General features: G+C 36.9%; 2 protein-coding genes across 4 annotated transcripts in view; one reads left to right on the top strand and one right to left on the bottom strand.

Annotated features, from left to right (window-relative positions):
• LOC113226714 (ETS-like protein pointed) overlaps positions 1-23362 on the top strand; it is a 217192-nt gene that overhangs the window by 17957 nt on the left and 175873 nt on the right. For all 3 annotated transcript variants that reach the window (XM_026459437.1, XM_026459436.1, XM_026459438.1), the window contains exon 2: positions 8565-8700. In XM_026459437.1, the coding sequence (XP_026315222.1) occupies positions 8565-8700 (136 nt within the window). The remainder of the gene's footprint in view (positions 1-8564; positions 8701-23362) is intronic.
• Positions 1504-2611, bottom strand: LOC113226715 (ATP synthase subunit d, mitochondrial-like). The gene is made up of 3 exons (XM_026459442.1): positions 2476-2611; positions 1998-2216; positions 1504-1768 (listed from the first exon to the last, which is right to left on the bottom strand). The coding sequence occupies exons 1-3, from the start codon at positions 2592-2594 to the stop codon at positions 1582-1584; spliced, it is 525 nt and encodes a 174-aa protein (XP_026315227.1). The 5' UTR covers positions 2595-2611; the 3' UTR covers positions 1504-1581.

The raw sequence follows: 23362 nt of genomic DNA, 5'->3' as shown, positions 1-23362 counted from the left end.
ATCGATCACAAAGAACCTAGAAATGTGTAAATTTGCGAGATTACGTCAACACCAATGTGGCTATGTAAATAGGCAGCTATGTAAAAATCACTGTGACAGCCACAAAAGCAAAATTTCATGGGTTTAGCACATGCTACTTTGATTTTTTTCCGATTACACTCAAGAAATACTTTTTTTGGATGTTTTGGCTTCTGTCCCACTGAGGACAATTCTGCCAGTGCCGGGTTGAGGGTTGGTTTCCATAGTCTAAGGCATAGCTACTCTTTTCTATATACTTGCTGCTCAAGTAAATAAAAACCAATACTGTCAAACCAGAAATTAAACTTTTTGAAAATTTATTACATTTTTTTTTCTTAGTTCTCTTGGCTTCTCGCGGTTAGCGTTTCAGCCATTTACAGTGCATGTAATCGTTATATAACAACTGACGAAAGTGTTGTAATCTACATAAAAGCCGGGTACTCTATAGCGAGCTGTAACCGTAACCGTTGAATGTTATGTTACAGTGGAACCTCGTTACTGTATCTGTCACGTTACAGCTTCAGCTCGCTAGTACTCAAGTAGCATTTTTTTTATAGTTCTTGGCTTTTCGCGGTTAGTGTTTGAGCCACTGATAAGGTTTTTGTCTCTAGAACGGTGAAATTTATTACGTAAAAAGGAAATTTGGGATTAAGAAGCTGTACATATAGAGCAAAAAAGGGATCAGGCGAAGAAATATGAGATATACAAGAAAAAATTTATAACAAATATTATGACATTAAGTTAACCTAGGCACTATCGTAAAAAACAAATCCGTGATCGCAATATCAGGTTTCTATAATGAACAGCGCTTAACGATCATCAAGAAACACGAGTTGCATTCCCAGCTCATTTGATATGACTCAAAGTAAGTGTAATGCAACTCCGTCATCCGTCATAATTTGCCGCTTTGGCTAGTCTCACAGTGGCACTGCGACCCTGTGAGTGGCTAAATTTAGCTGCCACCAGCCCTTCTGCGTCCGCGCATGCATAGACAATAACTCACGATGTTTGGACTCGCGCGCGCCCTTACTAAATAAACAAACGTTGCCATTTTAATAAGACTTGAGCAAGATTAAGCGATAAGGTTCGTATTTTATGAGCACCGTAATGAGATCAGTTCAGGCCAAAGAATTTATAACACCCAGACGCACTGATTTATTCCATAACAGACGTGATCTGAGTCGCCTCAGAAGACACACAAATAAGAAGTTGAAGTATTGGTTTTGATGAATATTTTTGTCTATAAAGATGCATCTAAGTTACATTGCTGAATTTTATTAATCGAAAACATTAAGTTTTATTCTCATGGATACTAACCCCCCGAGACAGGCGGGGTTATGTCGGAATCTTACCGACTAAATCTTGACGTATTTCATCTCCTCACCATATGCATATTCCGGAGTCATGAGGCGCTTTCGCATTCTTCCGAGACACACATTAATTTACCTAACTAGATTGGTAACAAGAAAAAAAAGTCATCTCTACACGACATAGTCTATATTTATAGCAAAAAACTTATAATCATTGTATCGACAATATTTTAACAAAACAATCAAAGTATAACTAATGTCCTGCGGCTGCCGGTGCATTAGGTGGCTTATAACCTGGCTGCTCTTCAGGGTTGTGTGGCCAGAAAGTGGGCCTGTTTACGGGATCTAACGCTTCCTCAGGGTACATGTCCTTGAACATTTCCATATGCATGTCCTCAAACTTCGGCAACGCATTGATGCGTTGCAACTGTTTGTTAGCCCTGTTTAACAAACATACAGCTATTAAAGGTGTTTACTGATGCACTGATTTTGCACGACAATAACAGTCGATCGGGCTGAATGTGAAAATAATTGATAAATCAAATTATTTGATGTCCAGACAAGAACAGAAATAAAAATAACTATTAAATATCACTTGTTTGTAAAAAAATATTTTTTCAATTTCGAAGCATTCTCACTCAGGTATACAAAGAACTTTAAATGGCTTACGCGTCAATCTCCTTTTGCATCTCGGCACGAAACGCTTTTATTCCTGGTTCAATCGCCGACCACTGTTTATCAATTTCGGCCGACAAAGTATCATTTGGAAATGGCACCTGTAGGCTCTGGTATTGCGATTTGAATTTCTCTACAAGGCCTTCAACAGGCACCGACTTCTGATACTCTGCCCAGTTAATTTCTGGAGGTTTTTCAGGATTTGCAAGGACTCTGAAATACAATAAATAATTCTAAGACTAATAAATCGACTAAGACGACACACGACGACAGAGCAGTACAGTGAATTTTAGGTTGTGGGTTATCTGACTATCTGAAGTCCTTTGAAAAGATCGTCAAATTTTCGTTTCCCGTTGATGAAAGATTTAAAAATAGTCTTTCCTAAAATTTATTTGAGTTTGTTGTAGGTGCGACGATGTTATTACACATTAGAAAAACAACGCTATAATCTGCAATTACATCGATAACTTGCCTTCGTAAGTATCCGTCAGATTTAGCTTTGAAAACCAAGAATTGGTTTTTCTGATCACGGGGCACCCGCTTTTCAAGTGCTACCCAGTCTATAGAAGACTTTGTGAATCTTTTCGCCATACTTTTTCAGAAATTAGGTACCTATGTGTATTGGATAGTTAATACAAATTAAATTTAAAAGTTGACTTTTGTAACAACATCAGACCGTTTGACATTATTAATGTGACAAGTTTTGAGGTCTGCCAACTATGACAGCCGTAAAGTTCAAACGTAAGTCAATGTTCAAAAAGAAGACTTTATATTATGTGTATATAGGCATAACGATCTTACGATCATTGAGCCTGCTCAATGCTCAATTCAATGCCTGCATGACTTTACAGGATAAGCTTCTTTATTTATTTTTTTGTTAGGGGACGCACAAATAAGCCTGGTCGTAAGCGACACACCTGTCTGTAACAGTTGCAGTGCCACCTAGAGCTTTAAATTACAAAGATCTGAGGGGCGCTGCCACTGGGCCTGTCATCCTGAGACAAGTTGACAAGTTCCTGTGCCTGTGATTTCACCAGCACCCTTGACCCTTTCCCATCAAAACCGGAACGCAGTAATGCTCACATTTACTGCTTGGCTGTAGAAATAGGTAAGGTGGCAGCACTTCCCTGGATGAACTCTTTCATAAGGAGTTTTACTGCTACTAAGTATTTTTCGGATGATACCTAGGATACCTGCATACGGAATTAGGAAACCACAGCAGTGCAGCAGAGTCCGTTTTTATGTTCACGAAATGGCGAAGTTATGGGTAGATATAAAAAGGGGTTCAGTGTTCAAATGGCACTCTCATAATTTAAAAAAATATGTAAAAAGGACTAAATTACCACAACTTGATATCATATCAGATTTAGCATATCAGCAATTTGAAATTCACATTAATGCAGCTTCCAAGAACCACTTTCCGATGTGGAAAGAAATAGCTACTTTCACTGATCAATTCAGTATTCAGGCGTTTAGTGAACATGCGAGTTTGCGTGTGCGCTCTCGCTGTTGCTGGGCAGGAGCGGGTTACAGGTATGACTGTAGGTCGGGAACCTTATAGTCTGATAATCACGACTAAATGCACGAAACAGACAGTGATCACGTAGTCCCTTAAGGTTATGTATATCATCAATCATTTTAATTTTATTTATTTAATGCTTAATTGGTTACCAATTATTTGAATTTAGATTTTTTTGTACCTAAGTATATATTTTGATTGTGGTGTTCCAATGTATGACACACCATGGCGGAGTAACTGCGAGTCACGGACCCACTTTTTTCTTTATTTAATTTTTCTATTTTTTTAATGTATATGTATTCTGCATATCAACCGCCTTTATCACATTTTTTTATAACGACGCGTAGCATAGTCTAAAACGTTAATAAAAATTAATATGGATTCAATATCTTACTTAAATCCTTCTCTGTTTTACTCTTGTTTGAGAACTAAACTGTTGAATATACTGTAAATTGAACAATAATTTTTCTTATCTTCCTACAGATCAATGAATGTTGAAAGCATCTTTCTTTGAATTTCATCGTTTCTATTGTGAAAGTTGTTCTTTTTTTCGATTATATTTTTTTTATAATATCAAGTGATGGGACGAAGAAGTCGTGCGCCTGATGGTAGGCTACACGTCTGTCCATAACAGTTGAAGTGCCACTCAGAGCTTTAAAAAGATCTGAGTGGCACTGGCACTGCGCCCGTCACCCTAAGGAATAAGTTGACAAGTCCCGTGTGTCTGTAATTTCACCAGTACCCTTACCCTTCAAAACCGGAACACAGTAATGCTGTCATTACTGTTTGACGGCAGAAATAGGTAAGGTGGCAGTACTTACCTGGACAAACTCTTTCACAAGGAGGTCTACTGCTACTGAATATGTCGTGTGAAGAGGCTTTCAGGATAATTAATAATGACCCTGTAGAAAACCACGAAAGCAAACAAAAACCAAAAATTGTAAACTTTCAAGATTCCGATAAATTATGAATGAAAAAAATCATAAATATTCAAAATATGAAGAACAGTAATCACGCCAATCGTAGCTGCTAGTTGTGATAAGCTATCTTTGAGATAAGATAGAAGGTGCTGTTTTATTTAGCCAGATGACAACTCATTATAGTAAGTATTACATTACCGACCAACCGTAATTCTTTTTATGACGTAATACGGCTAATCTGAAGCTAAAGTTAGCAGAGGTTTCTTCTTCTTTAGTAATCTAGCTGTCACATGAAATCTAAAGTTGAATTTGTAAAATTTTGTTTTTTCAAACAAACCAACATTTCGGGCCCTTTATAGGTCCCATGGTCACGGTTGACTGAGGTGGTATAGTAATTAACCAGTTATGTTTAGTATTACTGCAAACTACCCTTTTTTTTGGTTTGGTTGGTTTGTTTGAAAAAACAAATATACGCAATTTAAATAGTTTCATTTCCTGTTTGTTTTTGTTTCTTTGTTTATTTTTTCACAAAATTCGGGGAGCATAATATTAATAAATTAAAAGAGCTGTTTACAAAAATAACAGAAAATAACCAAAAAATAGTAAAAGTTAGCGCAGTGTTCTTTAGTGTGTTAGGGACACGAAGAGAAAGTATTTTAAGTATTGTAGATAGGATATTTTGCTCTATGGGGATATAATTTTTAATAAATAATACTTATTAGTAAATAATCAAAGCTATCTATGAAGTGATAAAGCCGATACTTTTGCAAGTACAAATATAAACTATAAAACGCATTACAATTAATTTTCCTAAACTTAAATGTAAAATTTCGTCATGTTAATGTAAGCAAAATCAGCGCAATTGACATTTGTCAAAAAAAACTTTAGATGGCCGATGTCTCGAAAATTACCAAAATGCAATTGCGTTAGTTATGATGACAAGGAGAGTAGAAATTTAAAGTACTTTCCCTCCGTGTCGCATAGCTCTGGAACATTACCTACCAAGAAGTACCCCGTACGGGATTCATTCATTAACCCTTACAACACAGCCCATTTGTCTTTACCCATTCGACATTAGAAGCACAACCACCCCACCGATATAATCCACATATACAAATCGACACGCCGTTTCAATTACAAGACAATAACGTCTCGTGTCGGGCGTCGTCTCGTATCCGGCGGATATTGACCGACACGATACGACTGCAACTGGGTTCAGAAGCGCCGAAATCTGTCGATGACACTTTTAACTATATCACTGTTGTATATGGAGCAGACTACCTCTATAGGACTAAGCGTGATTAATTTATTATTATTTGAGCGTAGTGTAGGTTGGGCAGCATTCCGCTTGGTCGCACAACTATATAATATTAAGTTATATAGGTACAAAATTAGACACAACAAATAACTTAGAAGACTTAAAATGTATGTGCTCGTTTATCGTATACAAACATTTTACGACTGCCTTTTTCTGACAATCTCTTACCATCCAATCGTCTAGGCCCTTAGTTCCCAAAGTGGTCCAGGTGGACCCCCAGTGGCCCACGGAGACTCTACGGGGGTCTACGTTAGCGTGATAAAAAAAATTTGGATATGGAATATGGTAGAAATGTAGCTGCAGGGGGTCCACCGGAACCAGCTAAATTTTGAAAGTGGTCTATGAGAAGAAAGGTCTGGGAACCTCTGGTCTAGGCGAACAATTAAAACATTTTTGGGCAGCGTTCTAAAGTTACCTGGTTTCTTTAAGTGCTATCTAGACTTCTATAATAAATATACTTCTCTAATATAAATATTTTTAAATTAAAGGCAGTTAATATGACATGTACTAGACGCACGTCAGCATTCTAAACACCTACATTATATTATACCTATTAATAAAACTCGTTCAATTAAAAGCACGCGTAAGCAAAACCTACAAGTCCATAGTTTTGAAGAAAGCGCGGAGTATTTTATAAATTTTATTTGCGCACAGCAACAGACTGTTGTGTTCGGGGTGTCATTTAATACTATTATAAATTCATGCCCTGTGTACTTGACTGAGGATTTAAATTCCGGTGAGGAATTTTATCACTTTATTTAAATGCAGCTTTGAACATCGTATATACTTGCTCTTTCATTTTTTAATATTTACGGACTTCCAGGTCTGTTTGTTCTTAAAAAATAAATAGCAGTAGAGGTCCTTGTGGAAGAATTCGTCCAAAGAAGTACTGCCACCTTAGCTGTTTAAGCCGCCAATCGGTAAAATGAGCATTACATCATTCCGGTTTTGAAGGTTATAAATGAGCTGATGGAATTATGGGGCTTATCAACTTATGTCTAGGGTGACTGGCACAGTTTCGGTGCCCCTCAGATATTTGCCATTTAGAGCTTTCAGTGACATTGCAACTGCTATGGACAGGCACGTCGCTTACTTATCACCTAACGACGTGCCTGTCACGACTTGTTCCTTCCGTCACTTGGTATCGTAAATTTAAAAAGAAATTATGGTTTGTATCACCTGCTTGTTTAATGACTTTTGTTGTTAACGAAAACATGGTTCAACGTAATATGCTTTTGTATATACAAAATCGTTACATATAGAACGATGAAGATGTTTTAGTAGCATGTAACATATGTTAAGGAGTGTGCCTATACATCCTCGTTCCTCTTTTAAAATCATTTCATACCCGATGACACAGCTTCCGGCGGATCAACTCGTTACATCTGAAGTGTTAAGCAATGTGTTCTCTTTGATGGCATTCGAGGAAGATGGCGTTAGTTATCGGGAACTGAGTAGGGTTAATTTATTTGGAAACGTGCTTTTGGTTACTTCTACTGAATCAGGTATTAAATAATAATTACTAACTACTAAAAAAAAGTTAAAATGTAAAGAAAATACTGAACGGATCTTTTTGTGAATAATAGGATTATTTTTGTTTACACATACTTAATATTTACTTATCCACACAAAAACGAGAATATAAATTTATTGGTGCCTTTCAGTAATTTTTCGAAATTCCAAATCGTGTTTTTCCAATTCCACCATTTTTGAGTTACGACAGAATTTGGTTGCATGTGCGAAGTCAATACTATAACATTTAGAGTGTTTCTAAATTACCTAGTGGAAAAGATAAACAGTAAGTGTTCATCGCTTATTATTTGCGTGCACCATAAATTATTTGTCAAAGAATAATGAACAGTCAGTTTTTTATTATAAACAAGTTACAATGTCGACTGAAGATTACAAATTTTAAAACAAGTAACACAGTAGCTGTATTCTACTGCAGAGAGAAAAAAAAGACTTTTCAATTCAGAGCGTACAAAAAACAAAAAAGCATCTGATAGAACAAGTTGATGTATTGCAAGGTGAGGAACAGGTTCAACCCGAGTTTGAATCGACACTTTTCTGGATTCATCTTTCTTTTATCCCTTTCTTTTGTATGGTGTGTGAAAGAGACAGAAAAAGTTGTGAGGACGGCTGTCGATTAATTCAAAATAGGAGGCTGTCGCTGCGGTTAGAAGCCTTATTGTTGCTAGGCGTGCGCGGGCGCAAGAATGCCTCGTAATGATAAAGCCATGACTATGACTAGACTCTTTGTAGTCAATAACTATACCAGCCCATACCAACCATATATATTGTCTTGCAGATTTTTTTACCTTAATATTTCTATGTAGCGTATTTTACATTTCGTTATAATATTTTGTATTCGATTTGTTATTACCATGTTTATTTATGTTTTTACTAACATTTTCCCATGACTTCGTTCCCGTTAAGGTTAGAAGCATAATAAGACAGGTAACTCTATACAAACGCGGCAGCGCGGCTTGTGTACGGACGCACACATTTGCAAAATTATGAAAGGAACGCGAGACGACCAACGCTATGCAACGCGAATCCATCGCGAGATTATGCGAATGTGTGCGTCCGTACACGGCACGCGGCACAGATACAAGCCGCACTGCTACGTTTGTATGGAGTTACCATACATGTCGTATTGTATATTATAAGTCCCAATGTCTAAACTTAATTTGTAATTAAGTAACACATTATAACACTAGACGTATAAGAATAAAGATATTATTAGGGATGACTCTAAGTAAAACCTGTATTGCCAATTTAAAATTATGTTTCTTCTGTTACAGTCCCAGCAGCATGAAGCTGGAGTGGACAGAGTCGGAATCAGACTACGGTCTGGAGGAAGCGGCGTTCTACGAGGGTCCCGCACAACCTGCGCCGCCGCCTCGTAAGCACGTCTCGTTCAGCTTGCGCCTTGACTTGGTATGTACATATTTACAAAAGCTTTTTTAATATTTTTTTTATTGAATATCATGATGTTTTTACTACCATGTTTTTATTTATTTCTTTTGTGAAAATACTCCGCTAGTTTGTTTTTATTATTATAAAAAGACGGAACACAAGGATATGGTGCTGTGAAACACAGGCAAATAGGACTTGTCAATTTTATGTCGCAGGGTGACGGACGCAGCGGCAGTGCCCCTCTGATCTTTGTAATTTAAAGCTCTGAGTGGCATTGTAGTACTGTTATGGGTGGGTGTGTCGATTACCACTAGGCGCATGACTTGTTCGAGCTGTCATTTGATATCATAAAAAAAATGCGCGAATATGAGGTCCTCAGTAAATAAGTGAATCACTGAGTGTCATTGAAACATACTTAGATTGATTAAGTATAAAACTCCTCCGCCATTGTCTAAACACCACAAATATTTTAGAAAGATAACAAGTTATTTTGTAGCTTAATAAGATTCAGTGTAGTTATCGAGTTTCCGATCAATAACGAACGGTGGGAAGTAGTATTAGAAAAACCAGTCAATATATGTAAAGACGCAGCGTTATCCCTGTTAGAAAACTCACGAGACAGGTTAGATGTAATGCCAAGGTTTCTCTGGCCGATTTCCATTCAACAATCATAGGAAGGGTTTATTTGCGATGATGTTAGATAAAGTCACTTATTTAAAAATAGATAAGCACTTTAAAGTAAATTCAATTCAAATTCAAATTAATTTATTCGCTTTGAATAGGGTAGAGTACATTGTAAATGTTGATGGTAAAATTTAATTAGAACTATTCAGCCTTAAACTAAGGCATGCAAAATAATAATAAACAATTAAACAATGCATTACCAAATTAAATTAATTGATACAGGATATGCCATATTAGTGGATGTCACAATTTAATTAGATTGGATAAATAAATATTAAAAGGAAGGTATACATCAATCAATTAGTTTTTATATTTCATAAAATCGTCAACTGAGTAGAACAAATGATCTGGAGGTGAGCGTTTAAACGAAAAGCACTTAAAAATTTGCTTTTTACTATGCAACACACAAGCACGGTTGTAATTTTAAGTTTTAGGTGTTCCTCAGTCCAAGAAAAACTCAACAATTTAATTTTTTACATCATATCTAATTAGGCCTTCAGAGTGGCGGCGGGCACGGGTGCATGTAAATGAAATATAAGTAGACGCTCGTTGCGTTCACAGTGGCCGCGCGCGCGTCTGCTTCAAGACGGGCGCGGGCGCGGCTGAGCGCGGACTGCGCGGGTAGATCCTAATACCTTTCACAGTGCTTGGTCTAGAGTCTAGCGTCTGTTTGCGATTCGACGTGTGGATCTACCAGCTCGTAGTCGCTTCGGCACTGAGAAAGGGAAGACGCCAAGACCCGCGCGTCCGTACCCGCCGCCGCACCCGCGCCTGCACTCTGAATTTTTATTTTTATTTATTTATTTTTATTTATTTATTTATTTCAGGCAACTAGGACCCATAGATACATACCTTACAGACTAACATACATATAATATAACAATAATATAATAAAACAATAACAGAAATATTAAATAAATACCTTACGGACTAATCATAAATACAATATAACATGATAATATACATATAACACTATTTATTTACACGTATGTACTTCGACGTGTGACGCAACGTGAGTGTCCGGTAGCCGTCCTCGGAAACGCCGGTATATGACACCCTTCGGCCAAAAGTCTTCTCTCATGAAGGTCGACAGGTGTTGAGTTGGTACTCGCACCACAAATGAATTAAAATTCACGTTGTGGCGCGACTCCAAGCGCTCGACCCTCAGGTTTGCATTGGCCTTCACTCGCATGTACTCCACAATATCTGCAGACTTGGTGGAGTAATGAAGACGCGACACGTATAACAACGTCGTCGGTATCGCTGGACGCAATAAATGATTCGGGCCAGTCAGGGCGGTGCCACTAAGGTTTCGGCTGATGTTCTTCTTTTTCTTTTCCACCTTCCGAAAGCCGTCCTCGTCGCACTGATCAACTCGTCTCGGTGGTACTGACGACGCAGCTCCAGATACGAGTTTCTTTTTCAGTTTTCCCTTCATTGGTTGCCTGGGTTGTGGTTGTGGAGTAATGGGTCGGGCAGCGGCAACAGCTGCGTAATCACGTGAAGGGGTCGTCTCCGGCGGGGCGGGGTGCGGGGAAACGCGCGCGGCAACAGCGCCAGAGGTCGGTGACACATGCATGTCAGCCGACTTAAAACTGCTGAAAGAAGCATTTTGCGCCCCGCGACAAGTGTTCACGTTGCAGGCCTCAGGTGACCTACTTACCGAAGCCGCACTACTAAGTAATGCAACTTGGGCACGCAACTCACTGATGGTGTTGTCTGAGGCCTCCAACTTACACTGAACTTCAGCAAGGCTTGCTTTTAGGGACGTGATGTCCTTCAGCAGCCTGGTGACGTCGACGTGGTCGAACGTGACAGGGGGCAGCTTATGCAGCTCCTTCGCCACGAATGCAGGCACGTCGTCTGGGTCGGTCTCCTTGAACAACGTAATGATGTCCTGGAGACTCTTCACTCCTCCATCTCTCCGACGAGACGGCATCTGCTCGGCTTTGCCAAACGTCCGGAAAAGCAGCGCCTTGCCACTGCAAATCTCTTCTTCTTTGAAATTTGACTTGCAGATCTGCACGATGCTGACTTCGTCCATGGTATCTATGGCGTGTTGTATAAACGCCAACAGTTCGTTGGCTATGAGTTGCTGAGAACCCATAGTCAATTACGTGCAGCGGCTATTGCCGCGCGGGTCGCGAATTATTATAATTCTTATTGTGTAGTGGAGCACGTCCGAATCCGAGCGTGCACCGCACCACACTCAAGAGTCAAGTCCCGCCATCTATGGCCTTCTTCAGAATGGCGGTAGGCGCGGGTGGGAGCGCGGGTGCGTGTAAATCAAATGTACGTAGACGCTCGTTGCGTTCACTATGACCGCGCGAGTCGGCGCCTGCTTCGAGGCGAGCGCGGAGGCGTTGCGAGCGATTTTAACGTAAGGATCTACCCGCTCGTAGCCGCTTTGGCACTGTGAAAAGGAAGACGCCGCGCCCACGCCTGCACTCTGAATGAGCCCCAAATTTCCTAAACAAATTAAGTCATCATTGTGAATAATAAAAATAATTTAACTTATTTGAAAACTATTCTGGCTTTTCGCTGTCAACACAATCAAATGTTGCAATATATTTTTGACATTAAGTATATGGGACTTAACGTTTGTCTAAAAGTCTTTTTATAAGCACGCTCATTAAAAAAAGTACAAGGATTTAACGTTTGAAATTTATAAGACTCTATATGTCAATATTCAAATAAGAAGCTTTTATTTCAAGTTATAATATAAATACGACAACATAGTTTATTTAAAATTCCTTCCAAACTATAAAAACATACTTATTTGATAGAACGGAATACAAGGCAACTTTGAGTAAAGTTGTCGATAGCACGTCACCATTTTGCACTTGTCTGTAGCTCACAGGCAAGACATTTACCGTCACCCATACCAATTAAAGCATAAAACAAAAACTAGAAAGCACAGTAATCAAGTTTAGAGCCAACAATCCTGTTTTCTGCACCAGTAGAGACTTATCATTAAGATCCATTTACGTGTGATGGTCAGTATTAGACCTGTACGACCGTATGAGATAAATACGTGCTTATTATCCACTTGTATAAGGCATTTAGGACACTTTTCTACTTATATTCTGTGAACGAACTGTTTCTTTAATAGCGTATTATAGGTTGTTAAGTATTCCATAATTAGCATTCTGTAATACGCTGTTCTTAAAATTACTGACAAGTAGGTACTGTTTCGTTTCAATAATTAAATTTTTTTTCATGAATAATCAAGAAATACATTCTTTGTTTAATCGCAGTGCAGCACAATAAACATAATATGTTAGTATTATCTAATGATATACATATATTATATTGTGGGAGACTGGTGCCAAAACTAGGCTCATAATCTGTATTTCAGGATACCAGGTCTTCACCCCTAAGGAATAACATTTCCATGGTTAATAATACCGTAATAAATACTCTTTACTAATGCGGCACGAGTAATATGTATAAGTATTATCATCAAGCTATTTATACATCCCATTGCTGGGCACGGGTCTCCTTTCAGGCAATGCTATAGTCCACCACGCTGGCCCAATGCGGATTTCACACGTTTTCCGAGAGTTGTGAACTTTCTTCGATGTGCAGGTTTTATAACGATGTGCCGAAAAGCTCTGGTAAATTTTCTAATTAAATTTCGCACATAAATTCCGAGAAACTCGGAGGTGGCGCCCGGACTCGAACCCACAGCCTTTGCTTGAGAGACGATAGGTCAAAGCATTAGGTTACCACGGCTTTAATTATCAAGTATACTTATAAAATAATCCCAGTACAGAGTTTGCCACACACGGAGGTAAAATATTTTCTTCAAATTTAAATGGGATCACTACTGAGGTACATCTTTTCAACAAAAAAAAAATAGTATCATAAAAATCGGTTCACAAATGCGTTATAGCTTAATTTAATTAATTTGCTTATTTTTAATTTAATTTTATTGTATTTGTTTCCTTTTTTGGTGTACAATAAAGAATTTTTGTATTGTATTGTATTTTGTATAGCGTAACATACATACAAAAAAAACATACAGTCGAATTGAGAACCTCCACCTTTGTTTGAAGTTGGTTAAAAACAAAAAGAAAATATAAAACATAATAAAAATAAATATAAAACATTTTACAGGTGGGGAAGAAACCTTGAACTTACTACCTTATCAAAGGGTGTCGGATAGTTCAATAAAAACTTAAAACTTTCTTATAATTATTATTAATATAATGATCCAACACAAAGAAAAAATCCTTCGAACCAGTTTTAATTAATGATACAAAGTGACGGAACGAACAAGTCGTGCGCCTGGTCTTAAGCGACACCCCTGTCCGTAACAGTTGCAGTGCCACTCAGAACTTTAAATCGCAAAGATCTGAGGGCACTGCCACTGTGCCCGTCACCCTGAGACATAAGTTGACAAGTCCCATTTGACTGTAATTTCACAGATGGAAGAGCATCAGGCCTGGGGGCCTACTATGAGCTTATAACCAGCCAGCCAAGTTCCATGCAATTAATTCACTTGACGTGGTAAAACTGAATTGCTGAAATTCGTATCATGACCTACACAAAATTGAACGGGAATGACATGTCAGGATGACGAATTTTACTTTTTAAACTGTAATTGTAAGTCAATGTTTTAAACGTTAATTATTGACTCTGGCTGACATCTAACAAGACCGAGACGGAACTACATACTAAATCATATGAAAGAAATAGACAGATGTAGTGTCCTGGGAGCGTTCAAGCATTATTAACCGATTGTGTACAAAATGAGAATAATTATATTTTTTTATTAATTTTATTATTAATTATACTTATTACGTTGTTTTGTAATATCGGCAACTTTTCAATCATACTTTACAAATTGTCGTACGACAAAATTACATGTCATGTTTAGTCATTATCATTGAAATTAATAAAGTAAGTTTGTAATTGGATAACATAATTGGAACGTTTCTTGTATACGTACACTTGGATTCACGAAAGATGACCACGGCGCAGAAGGCATATTTTAGGTCTCTTTGGAGGTGCGAGGTGAGGCGCGGGCGGAATGCGTCAAGATCGGAGCGACGCCATTGGTGCGCGCGCGTCTCGTGATAGACTGCTCAGTCGCTTTTCGTCTATCGCGGCGTGGACGCGCTCACACTGCTCTCGAGTACAGTCGAAAAGAAGTGTTTCTTTGTTTTAAATTGTTTTTTATTTGTTGTTTTCGTTTTTTGTTAAGTTTTTTGTTGAGATTTGTTATTGTGTTGAACTTATTTGCTATTTTACAATGCCGCGAGGAAAAGGCAATACTTTGAATAGACAGTCGAGAAGTTTGGTGTACAACGTGTTTCAATATTTTTCACAAGATTTTAAAATACTCGAAGCTTACAAAAATACGGCCGCGGCAACAAAGATGTCTGTATCGACAGTACAAAGAATTATAAAAGAAAGTAAATCTTCACCGTTCTTAGTGGTTTTTAGAACCCCTGGTAAAAAGAGACCGCGCCGTAACCCTGCCTCCGACGTTGACGCCTTTGACAAAGGGGTAATTAAGAGATGTATTCATAACTTTCATTTAATTGAAAAAGAATTGCCAACTTTAGAAAAGTTACGTGCAAAATTACATCAAGATATTAACTTTAAAGGATCCAAAACAAGTTTGGGTCGATTAATAAAAAGAATTGGATTTAAGTGGAAAAAAATCATCAGCTATTCGGTTGTTACGAATCAATTACCTAAAAAAACTCCAAGAATATCGAAGACAAAATAGACCAATCATTTATACTGACGAATCGTACGTCCATGCTACACATGCAAAACCCATGGGCTGGGCTGACGGTTCTACAGCAGGTCTGAAAAAGCCTATCTCAAAAGGCCAACGTGTCGTTATCATTCAGCCGGTTCAGAGGCTGGATTTGTGCCAAATGCATTATTAACTTTCAAGTCGGGCACAAAATCAGGAGATTATCATGACGACATGAATTTTGAAAATTACCAGAAATGGATTCGAACTCTATTGGTACCCAATCTCCCACCGAACTCCGTTGTTGTGGTAGACAACGCCCCATACCATAATAAAGAATATGATATGGCTCCCACATCTAATTCCCGAAAATCCGACATGCAAGAGTGGCTTACCAAAAATGGAATCAGCTTTGATTCCAATATGTTGAAACCTCAATTGTACGATATAATAAAAAATAACAAACCTCGTTTAAAGAAATACTCCGTTGACAAAATTTTGATGGAAAATGGTCACGATGTTCTCCGTCTTCCACCGTACCACCCGGATTTAAATCCCATAGAAATGGCTTGGGCCTCTATAAAGGGTTACGTGAGTAGTAAAAACGTAAAGTGGAATATTAGCTGCGTTATAGATTTAATTAAAGAAAAAGTGAATCTGATGGGACCAGAGGAATGGAAAAAACTATGTGACAAAGTAAAATCTATAGAAGAAAGCTATATAAAAAGTGACCACATCGTGGATGTTCTTACGGAGGAATTAATTATACGTGTGGGAGAATCTGACGAGAGCGAAGATTCGACAGATGTGGATTTTCCCGAATCATCGGAAGATGAAGACTTTAATATGGAACCCGGCCCCAGTTCCTCAAGTTCCACGATTCCCTCAAGTTCCATGATAGAGGGAATCATGGAACTTGAGAATAGCGATAGCGACTAAATGTGTTTTACAAATTTTTATATTTTTGGTTCAATTTATTATAATAAACATTTAAAATTACTTACGTTTGATTTATTTGCATAACCAGCGTTTACAACATTACACAAATTATTAAACCAAAATTAAAATATTATATTGTCATAAGTCTTTTCTTCATGAGTGTACGTGCGCAGACGGCCGCCATTTGTGGTCATCTTTCGTGAATCGTACTGTACATTTTCATTGATTGCATTATAGTCAAATTTGGCACTATTTAAAAGTTATTTTACAATTTTCAGTCAATAAAATTATTAAAATGATTAAAATTCCAATTAAAAATTGCAATAATATTCATGCCAATAATTTATCAACAATACTTTAAAGATTGGGAACTCGAGCTAAAATTTTCAAAAAACGCTCAATAGTATTATTCATTGACAATTGGCTATATTATAGCCTATAAAGATAACAAATAATTATGAAACTGAAAATATAATAAAACTTAAACGAAATTTCTTAAAAATGTAACAAAATCTAAAAAAAGTTAGTCACGGAGTTACTGTTTTTAAATTGCTTATGATACGATTTTGCTATGAAAGAAAAGGTGAACTAATTTCGAATGGGAAACGTAAACTGCATGGACAGTGAATTGTTTTTGTGAGGTCATGGTACGAATTTGACAGGCAATCCAAATTACAGGCTTAAATAGGATTACTCTAAAAGCTCATAGTAGGCCCGCTGGTATGCAGAAGGTGCTGTTTCGAATTCAATCGAATTGAAGAAATTGTTTTTAGTGTTCTATCTTTTTATTAATAATTATAACCAACTAGAAGAGTAAGTTTACAAAAAAAATAATTTTATGTTGTGGTAGTAAAACATCAATAAAGTTTCTTTTTTGGTAAATTTATTATGTTTTGTAAAAAGTCATGAAACAAAAGTTATTGTTTATGGTGTTAGTAATACAGTCCTACAACGTTATTAGCCTTTTACAAATAACCATGTACATTTGTTTATAATAATTCACTTGACAAGCAACGGTCACTATAGGGCCAGGTTGATTATACGACTCATATCGTCTCCCCTGCCGGATGCGCACCGCGCAAGGTAGCGAAGCGTGAGCTGCGTACACTCGTCCTTTTTGATACACGTTTTGATTCCTGCTCTTTGTTAAATACAATCATAGAAAAAAAACAATGGAAGTGCCTTATGCCTCGATTACCGTCAGAACCGTTGCGTTGTCGCCAAAACTCAAACATTCACAATTTGAAACACTATGAAACCTTGATAGTGGTTGGTCGGAGTTTCAAATTTTTCATTTAAAATTTAGCCTGTTGGCATATTGTTGAAAGTTCAATACCATCAATAGCTATTATTGCAAGTTACATTTTTATTTTATATTGAAATTTCAATCAATGTGCTACCATCTAGCGGTTAATAGCTGAACGACGATGAATTCGACATGTTTACTAGTTCTCCAAAAAGAAAACGTTCATATTGCAACGGTATAAGGTTTACTTTCGTTTCTTGTAACGGAAAAAATATTACGGTAAACAGACAATTGAAAATTTATTAAAATTAAATAAAATAAGACTTAATGATGTTACGAAGCATCACCATAGATAATATTACAAGTGCGACCATCATTTTTGCATTCCAAAGTAACTGTAAAATCCTTACAATAATGAAGTAGTATGCTATTGAAATGCCAAGATAACAGATTATTACTTTTCTAATGCTCCAATACTATTGCAATAGTTATTTGAAAGTAATATATATATATTTTTAATTCATATCACGCGTGGGCGCGTTATTTACTTGATAATAATATTGTTTTTATGTTTATCGGCCGTGAAGCGAGCGCGGGTGCGTGGGCGATGGAACAGTGGTTTAAGGAATCTCCGCGCTGTTTATATTTCGTAGCTTCGTGTTTATCGTAGATAATATGTTATATGTGTAGATAAAACTTTTTAATATAAAAGATTCTTTACTACCCCCTTTGTAATAACCATGTCGTAACTAACGCATTTGCATTTCGGTAACTTAACTGCCTCTGTGACGGAACGGTTACCATGCTGGACTGCCACGTAGATTTCTCGGGTTCGATTCCGGGGCCGCGAGAAATATTTGTATGGTCTACATTTATTTATCTCGTGAGTTTGGGTGTAATTTGTGGTTGTCAATGTGTATGTCCATGGCACCCGCGATACAGGGTTTCCCTAGTGTGGGGCTATGAGTGTGTTTGCGTTATTGTTATTATTATTGTTATTATTATTATAACTTTCGAGATACTGGCACCTAAAGTTTTATTGTCACCTTAGATTGTCACCTTCAAAAAATCTCAATTACGATGAATTTGCTTAAGAAAGTATCTGAAAGTAAATAGGATATTAAAAACCCCTTTAAAGGGAGTTCTAAATCTCGTTTTGCTGATCCCAGATAGATATGTTAATATCTCAATTTCGCTAAAAGGCAGACTAGCACTCTGGGGTTATGGTTTTTCAAAATGTGTGGTTATATACCTTTATGAATATTGTGAAGTACTTACCGTACGCCAACTCTTTGTTCTCCAAATTGTGCTACGACAGCATGCTGTGGCACCTAACCCAACTCTTATACATAGACGTACTAACTTTATTCCTTGTACCGTTATTTGCAAAACTACATTTAGCCAAAAATTCTTTTATTTTCTGGGACGTTTCTTATATAATAAAGTGAATAATCTATTGGCAATTGACAAAAAACATAAATATGATTGTAAAAAAATTGTATCTAGGTGGCTTCTCCAACTCTCATATGTTGATACGGAGAATCTTCTACATCCAATTAAATAAAGTTAACAATTATTTTGTAAAAACACAACTACATGACAAATATCTATTTATTTTTACAATAATATATATTAATATATTAATATAGTACAAACACTCAAGAAAACTCACATACACACACGCACACACAAACACATCCACGCACTCACACACACACTACACACACACTCTCACAAAAACACACATACATCTCACACCATTATTACAATCTTTGAACTTGACAGATCGCACATTGACAATTTGTTAATTTTATTGTTTCTCATAGTTTTTGCTATTTTTATAAAATAATTTCATTACATGTAGCTTGTATTAAATAACTTTGTAAATTACTCAAAATGTACTTCTGTGACACTGGAAGGATGCTGGTACTTAAGCTCAAGTTTTCTTTTTTAAGTACCAGCAGTCAAAATACTCTGTGTATATTGTACTTTTTGCTATACTTTTTACCATTTTAATTAGCTATTTAAAGAAAATAAAGAATTATTATTATTATTATTATATAGTCTTGAGAAAAAAAACACATAGAAGTCGGTTGTTTTTTGTCGTGGTCAATGACGTGTTTTTGGGTAATTGTGAAATTATGTAATTTATCGGATTATAAGAATTCCACTCCATAGCTATTAGTTTGTTTGACGATCGTGTCCACAAAATGTCTTGGAATTTGATCAGTTATAGTCAGTCAAGAAAATAGGATCTGATGTCGCTTACACCCTAAAGAGCTCTCATAAAGGCCCCCACATACAGACGAGACCTCATTTCAATCAATCGTCACGATAATTGTTTCGATTCAGTTACGCCCTTGGCGTTCAAGTTAATCGTTAACGACATTAACGTACACTATCGACTTGTCGTTTCGATCAGTCGGAAATTCCCATAAGACTACCTTATTAAAAAAAAATTGCTTGTTTTTGCGTTCCACTTAAAATAAATACAATGTTAGACAACAACGCAACACCATCAAGTATATCAGGTTTTTTCCAGGTCCCTTTATTTTTCGTACTTGGCATCGACCCAGATTAGCTAGCAGTTAAAAGCACAGTGAATGTTTTTCCAATTATAATATTATTTTCCGTAATGCTTCTTCTAATATTTTTAGTTTAGCGTAAAAGAAGAAAATAAATAGTTCAATTGATAAAGCCAAGTACACGCAAAAACAATCAATCAATCAACTCTCGAAAGAGTATTGAAAACAAACCTCGTTCTTATTTCAAAATTCCCGCTCATCGTTTTATTTTTTATTTTTATTTTTAAACTTGTCCGTGACACTGACGCTAAGCTGTCCTAATGAGTTTCGACATTAGCCGAGTGCGACTAAAAACTGTGGGGACTTTTTCGAATGGGTTACATTGAGTGTCAGGTTATTTTATGTATGATTGAATATGAAAGGGTAGGATTGGTAATAATTTATATTGGCTTTTTGTGCTTACGGTGTAAAAGCAGTCTAATTTCATCACTTCATGTGGATAAAATTATACTATTATATATTATAATATTATACCTGCAAAATGATGTTGAATGTTCACATTTCTGAAGTGTATATTTTGCGCTGTAACATAGAATTGTTCAGAATTCGTGTAAACTGGGCCCCAAATCTGCTAATTTTCTTGAAACTACTTAATTCCATTGAGACGCCACGGAGATAATATTACAATATATTACTTCGCTAATATCTATATAGGCAGTTGAGTCTCAATAATTACTAATGATCGATGTTGCCTTACTAAACCTACCATGAAAATTACTATGCGTGTCTTAATTTTCACCTCGTTTAGTCAGCAATGTAGTCTTAAAATTAAATATAATATATAACATTAGTAGACTACTCCATCGACGTGCCATCGACACCCCATTTAAGATCAGAATACCAAAATATTGCATTGGCAGTTGTATACTACTGACAAGCCAACCAGTACAAAATACAACAGACACAACAGACAACTGAGATGATTTGCTATTAGCAGATTTGGGGCCCAGAACTCTCAATGGCTGGCAACACATAGATAACTCCTCTAGTGTCGGAAAAGTTTAACTTTTAAACTTTTCCAGCACTTGCAAAGTCAGAGATAAACGAGCAGACGATGGGTCGTCTGCTCGTTTATCTCTGACTTTGCATTAGAAAACACCTCAAATGAAAACTTCGTGAAAATGTGACCTAGGTACATCGAATATATTAGGGGTTAAAGTATGAAATTGCCGTTTTATTGCAATAGGTTCTTTGAATTTTCATAGAATCTTCAGGGTTTGAGGTTTTCGTATGAAACTTTTTTCAAATGGTTTCTGTGATTTTTTTTGTTTTTAATTTGAAACATTTGAATATCGACTTTCAATTGTTTTTGTTATTCAATTTAGACAAGAAAGATGGATACTGCGAAAATTCGAGTGATTTTTGCATACGAGTTCCGACGCGGAACTAACGCGGCAGAAACAGCCCGCAATATCAATGCTGCGTTTGGAGAGGGGTCTACTAATGAACGCACCGTGCGATTTTGGTTTAAACGCTTTCGTGATGGAAATTTCGACTTAAAGAACGAGCCACGAGGAAGACCGCCCACACAGGTGAATAACGATGAATTAAGAGAGATAGTGGAAGCCGATCCTAGTCAAACTACCCAGGAATTAGCGGCATGGTTTAACGTTACCTTACCCACAATATTGACTCACTTGCGTCAAATCAATAAAATAAAAAAATACGAAAAATGGGTGCCTCATGATTTGACTGATCTGCAGAAAGAAACGCGTGTTGAAACTTGTGTTGCCTTGTTGAACCGGTACAGAAATGAAGGAATATTGGATCGAATTGTAACATGTGATGAAAAGTGGATTCTTTATGATAACCGGAAAAGAAAAATGCAATGGCTGACCCCAGGTCAAATGCCACAACAGTGTCCTAAAGCAAAACTTACCAATAAAAAGGTAATGGTAACTGTTTGGTGGTCTCAGCATGGTGTTATTCACTATAGTTTTCTCCGATCTGGTCAAGCAATAACGGCAGATGTCTATTGTGCCGAACTCCGAACCATGTTGACAAAACTAGCAGTAAAACAGCCCCGACTCATGAATCGATCTTCACCATTATTGCTCCACGACAACGCGAGACCTCACACAGCACGAGAAACCATTTTGACCCTTCAGGAACTGCAGTTAGAAACCATTCGTCATCCTCCGTATTCACCAGACCTTGCTCCAACGGACTACCATTTTTTTCGTGATTTGGACAATTATCTACGTGACAAGAAGTTTTCTTCCCAGGAGGCAGTACAAAATGCTTTCACACAGTTTGTGCAGTCTAGATCGTCGGAGTTCTATCGCAAAGGCATTAATAACCTTCCCATTAGATGGCAGCAATGTATAGATAATAATGGCAACTATTTTGATTAAATAAATTTGTAAAAAATTTAAAAAATAAACAATTTAGATTTTCAGTACAAATCGGCAATTTCATACTTTAACCCCTATTATAACCAGAAATAGAGACGAAATGTCATTTAATTTGTTTGAAAACTATTCTGCCAAATCATTACGATGACAACAGAGCTCCGATTGGCCAGCCCGAATCCGAAACAATTGAGTTTAACTGCTTTTTTATAATGGACGAAAATTGATAAATTACCTATTTAATATATTTAATTACCGATGAAATGAGATTCCGTTTATTTGGTAATTAGATGTTTTGCTGTTTTCCTACAGACCGAATAGAACAGTAGGTAGAGATATTATCTTTATTACGATAAATACAGAATATTTTTAGAATAAACGGAGACACACACAGGTCAATTGTTGGCGCTGTACTATTTCAGCTTTCTAATTTGTAATTTCAGCGCAAACGAGGGTTGTATTTAAAAGTGATGTGAGGCCCATTTGCCTGATGAATTGCCAAGGATGGATGGCCCTTATTTCGCCTCTGTTTCTGGTTATATACTCGATGCCTAGATAAAACAATACTCACCACGACAACGTCGGTTTTGTTTGAAAGAAACAAATATAGGCGACTTAAATCCGGAAAAATAGTTTCATTTCCTAAAACAATACTGTTTGAATTGCTTATGACAAATTGTTTTCATTAATATGCATGAGTATTTTTTTAAGATATCAAGTTACGGGAAAATGAAGTCGAGCGCCAGGTGGCTGGCAACATTTTGCATACATTTTTTACGTGACAGTGAAATATATGTCACTGAAAAGTCATTGTACAGGCCCTGTTATGTTATTTATCAGTAACAAATGACAACTATCTTTCTGTGTTGGCTCCAAATCTAATCGCAAAAAGCCAAAAATAGAAAAAGTTACATCTCATACTACGAGCAAGAGCTCCATTTTTACAAAATTTTAGTTATAGAATTGCGGAAGACGAAACCATTTTCAAATAAAAACAATGACGAATTAATGATACAATGAATGAGACATATTGGTTGATAAAGTTTTTTTATGACATCAAACGACGGGACGAACTAATCGGAGCGTGGTGGTAAACGACACTTTCAATTGCAGTGCCACTTTGAGCTTTAAACCTCAAAGGGCACTGCTGCTGCCCCCATCACCT

Source organism: Hyposmocoma kahamanoa, unplaced genomic scaffold (genome assembly GCF_003589595.1).
Source record: "Hyposmocoma kahamanoa isolate Upper Pololo Valley unplaced genomic scaffold, ASM358959v1 192, whole genome shotgun sequence".
Lineage (NCBI taxonomy): Eukaryota > Metazoa > Arthropoda > Insecta > Lepidoptera > Cosmopterigidae > Hyposmocoma > Hyposmocoma kahamanoa.
The sequence above is the reverse complement of the archived record's forward strand: the minus strand, read 5'-3'. Positions and strand labels throughout refer to the sequence as shown.

Bases quoted from the DNA above. Each gene is read 5' to 3' on its own strand.
- LOC113226715 (XM_026459442.1), bottom strand. From the start codon at position 2,594: ATGGCGAAAAGATTCACAAAGTCTTCTATAGACTGGGTAGCACTTGAA. The intron at 2,217-2,475 runs GCAAGTTATCGA...ATTGTATTTCAG, and splicing joins TCTGACGGATACTTACGAAG to AGTCCTTGCAAATCCTGAAA. The intron at 1,769-1,997 runs GTAAGCCATTTA...TTTGTTAAACAG, and splicing joins ATGCAAAAGGAGATTGACGC to GGCTAACAAACAGTTGCAAC.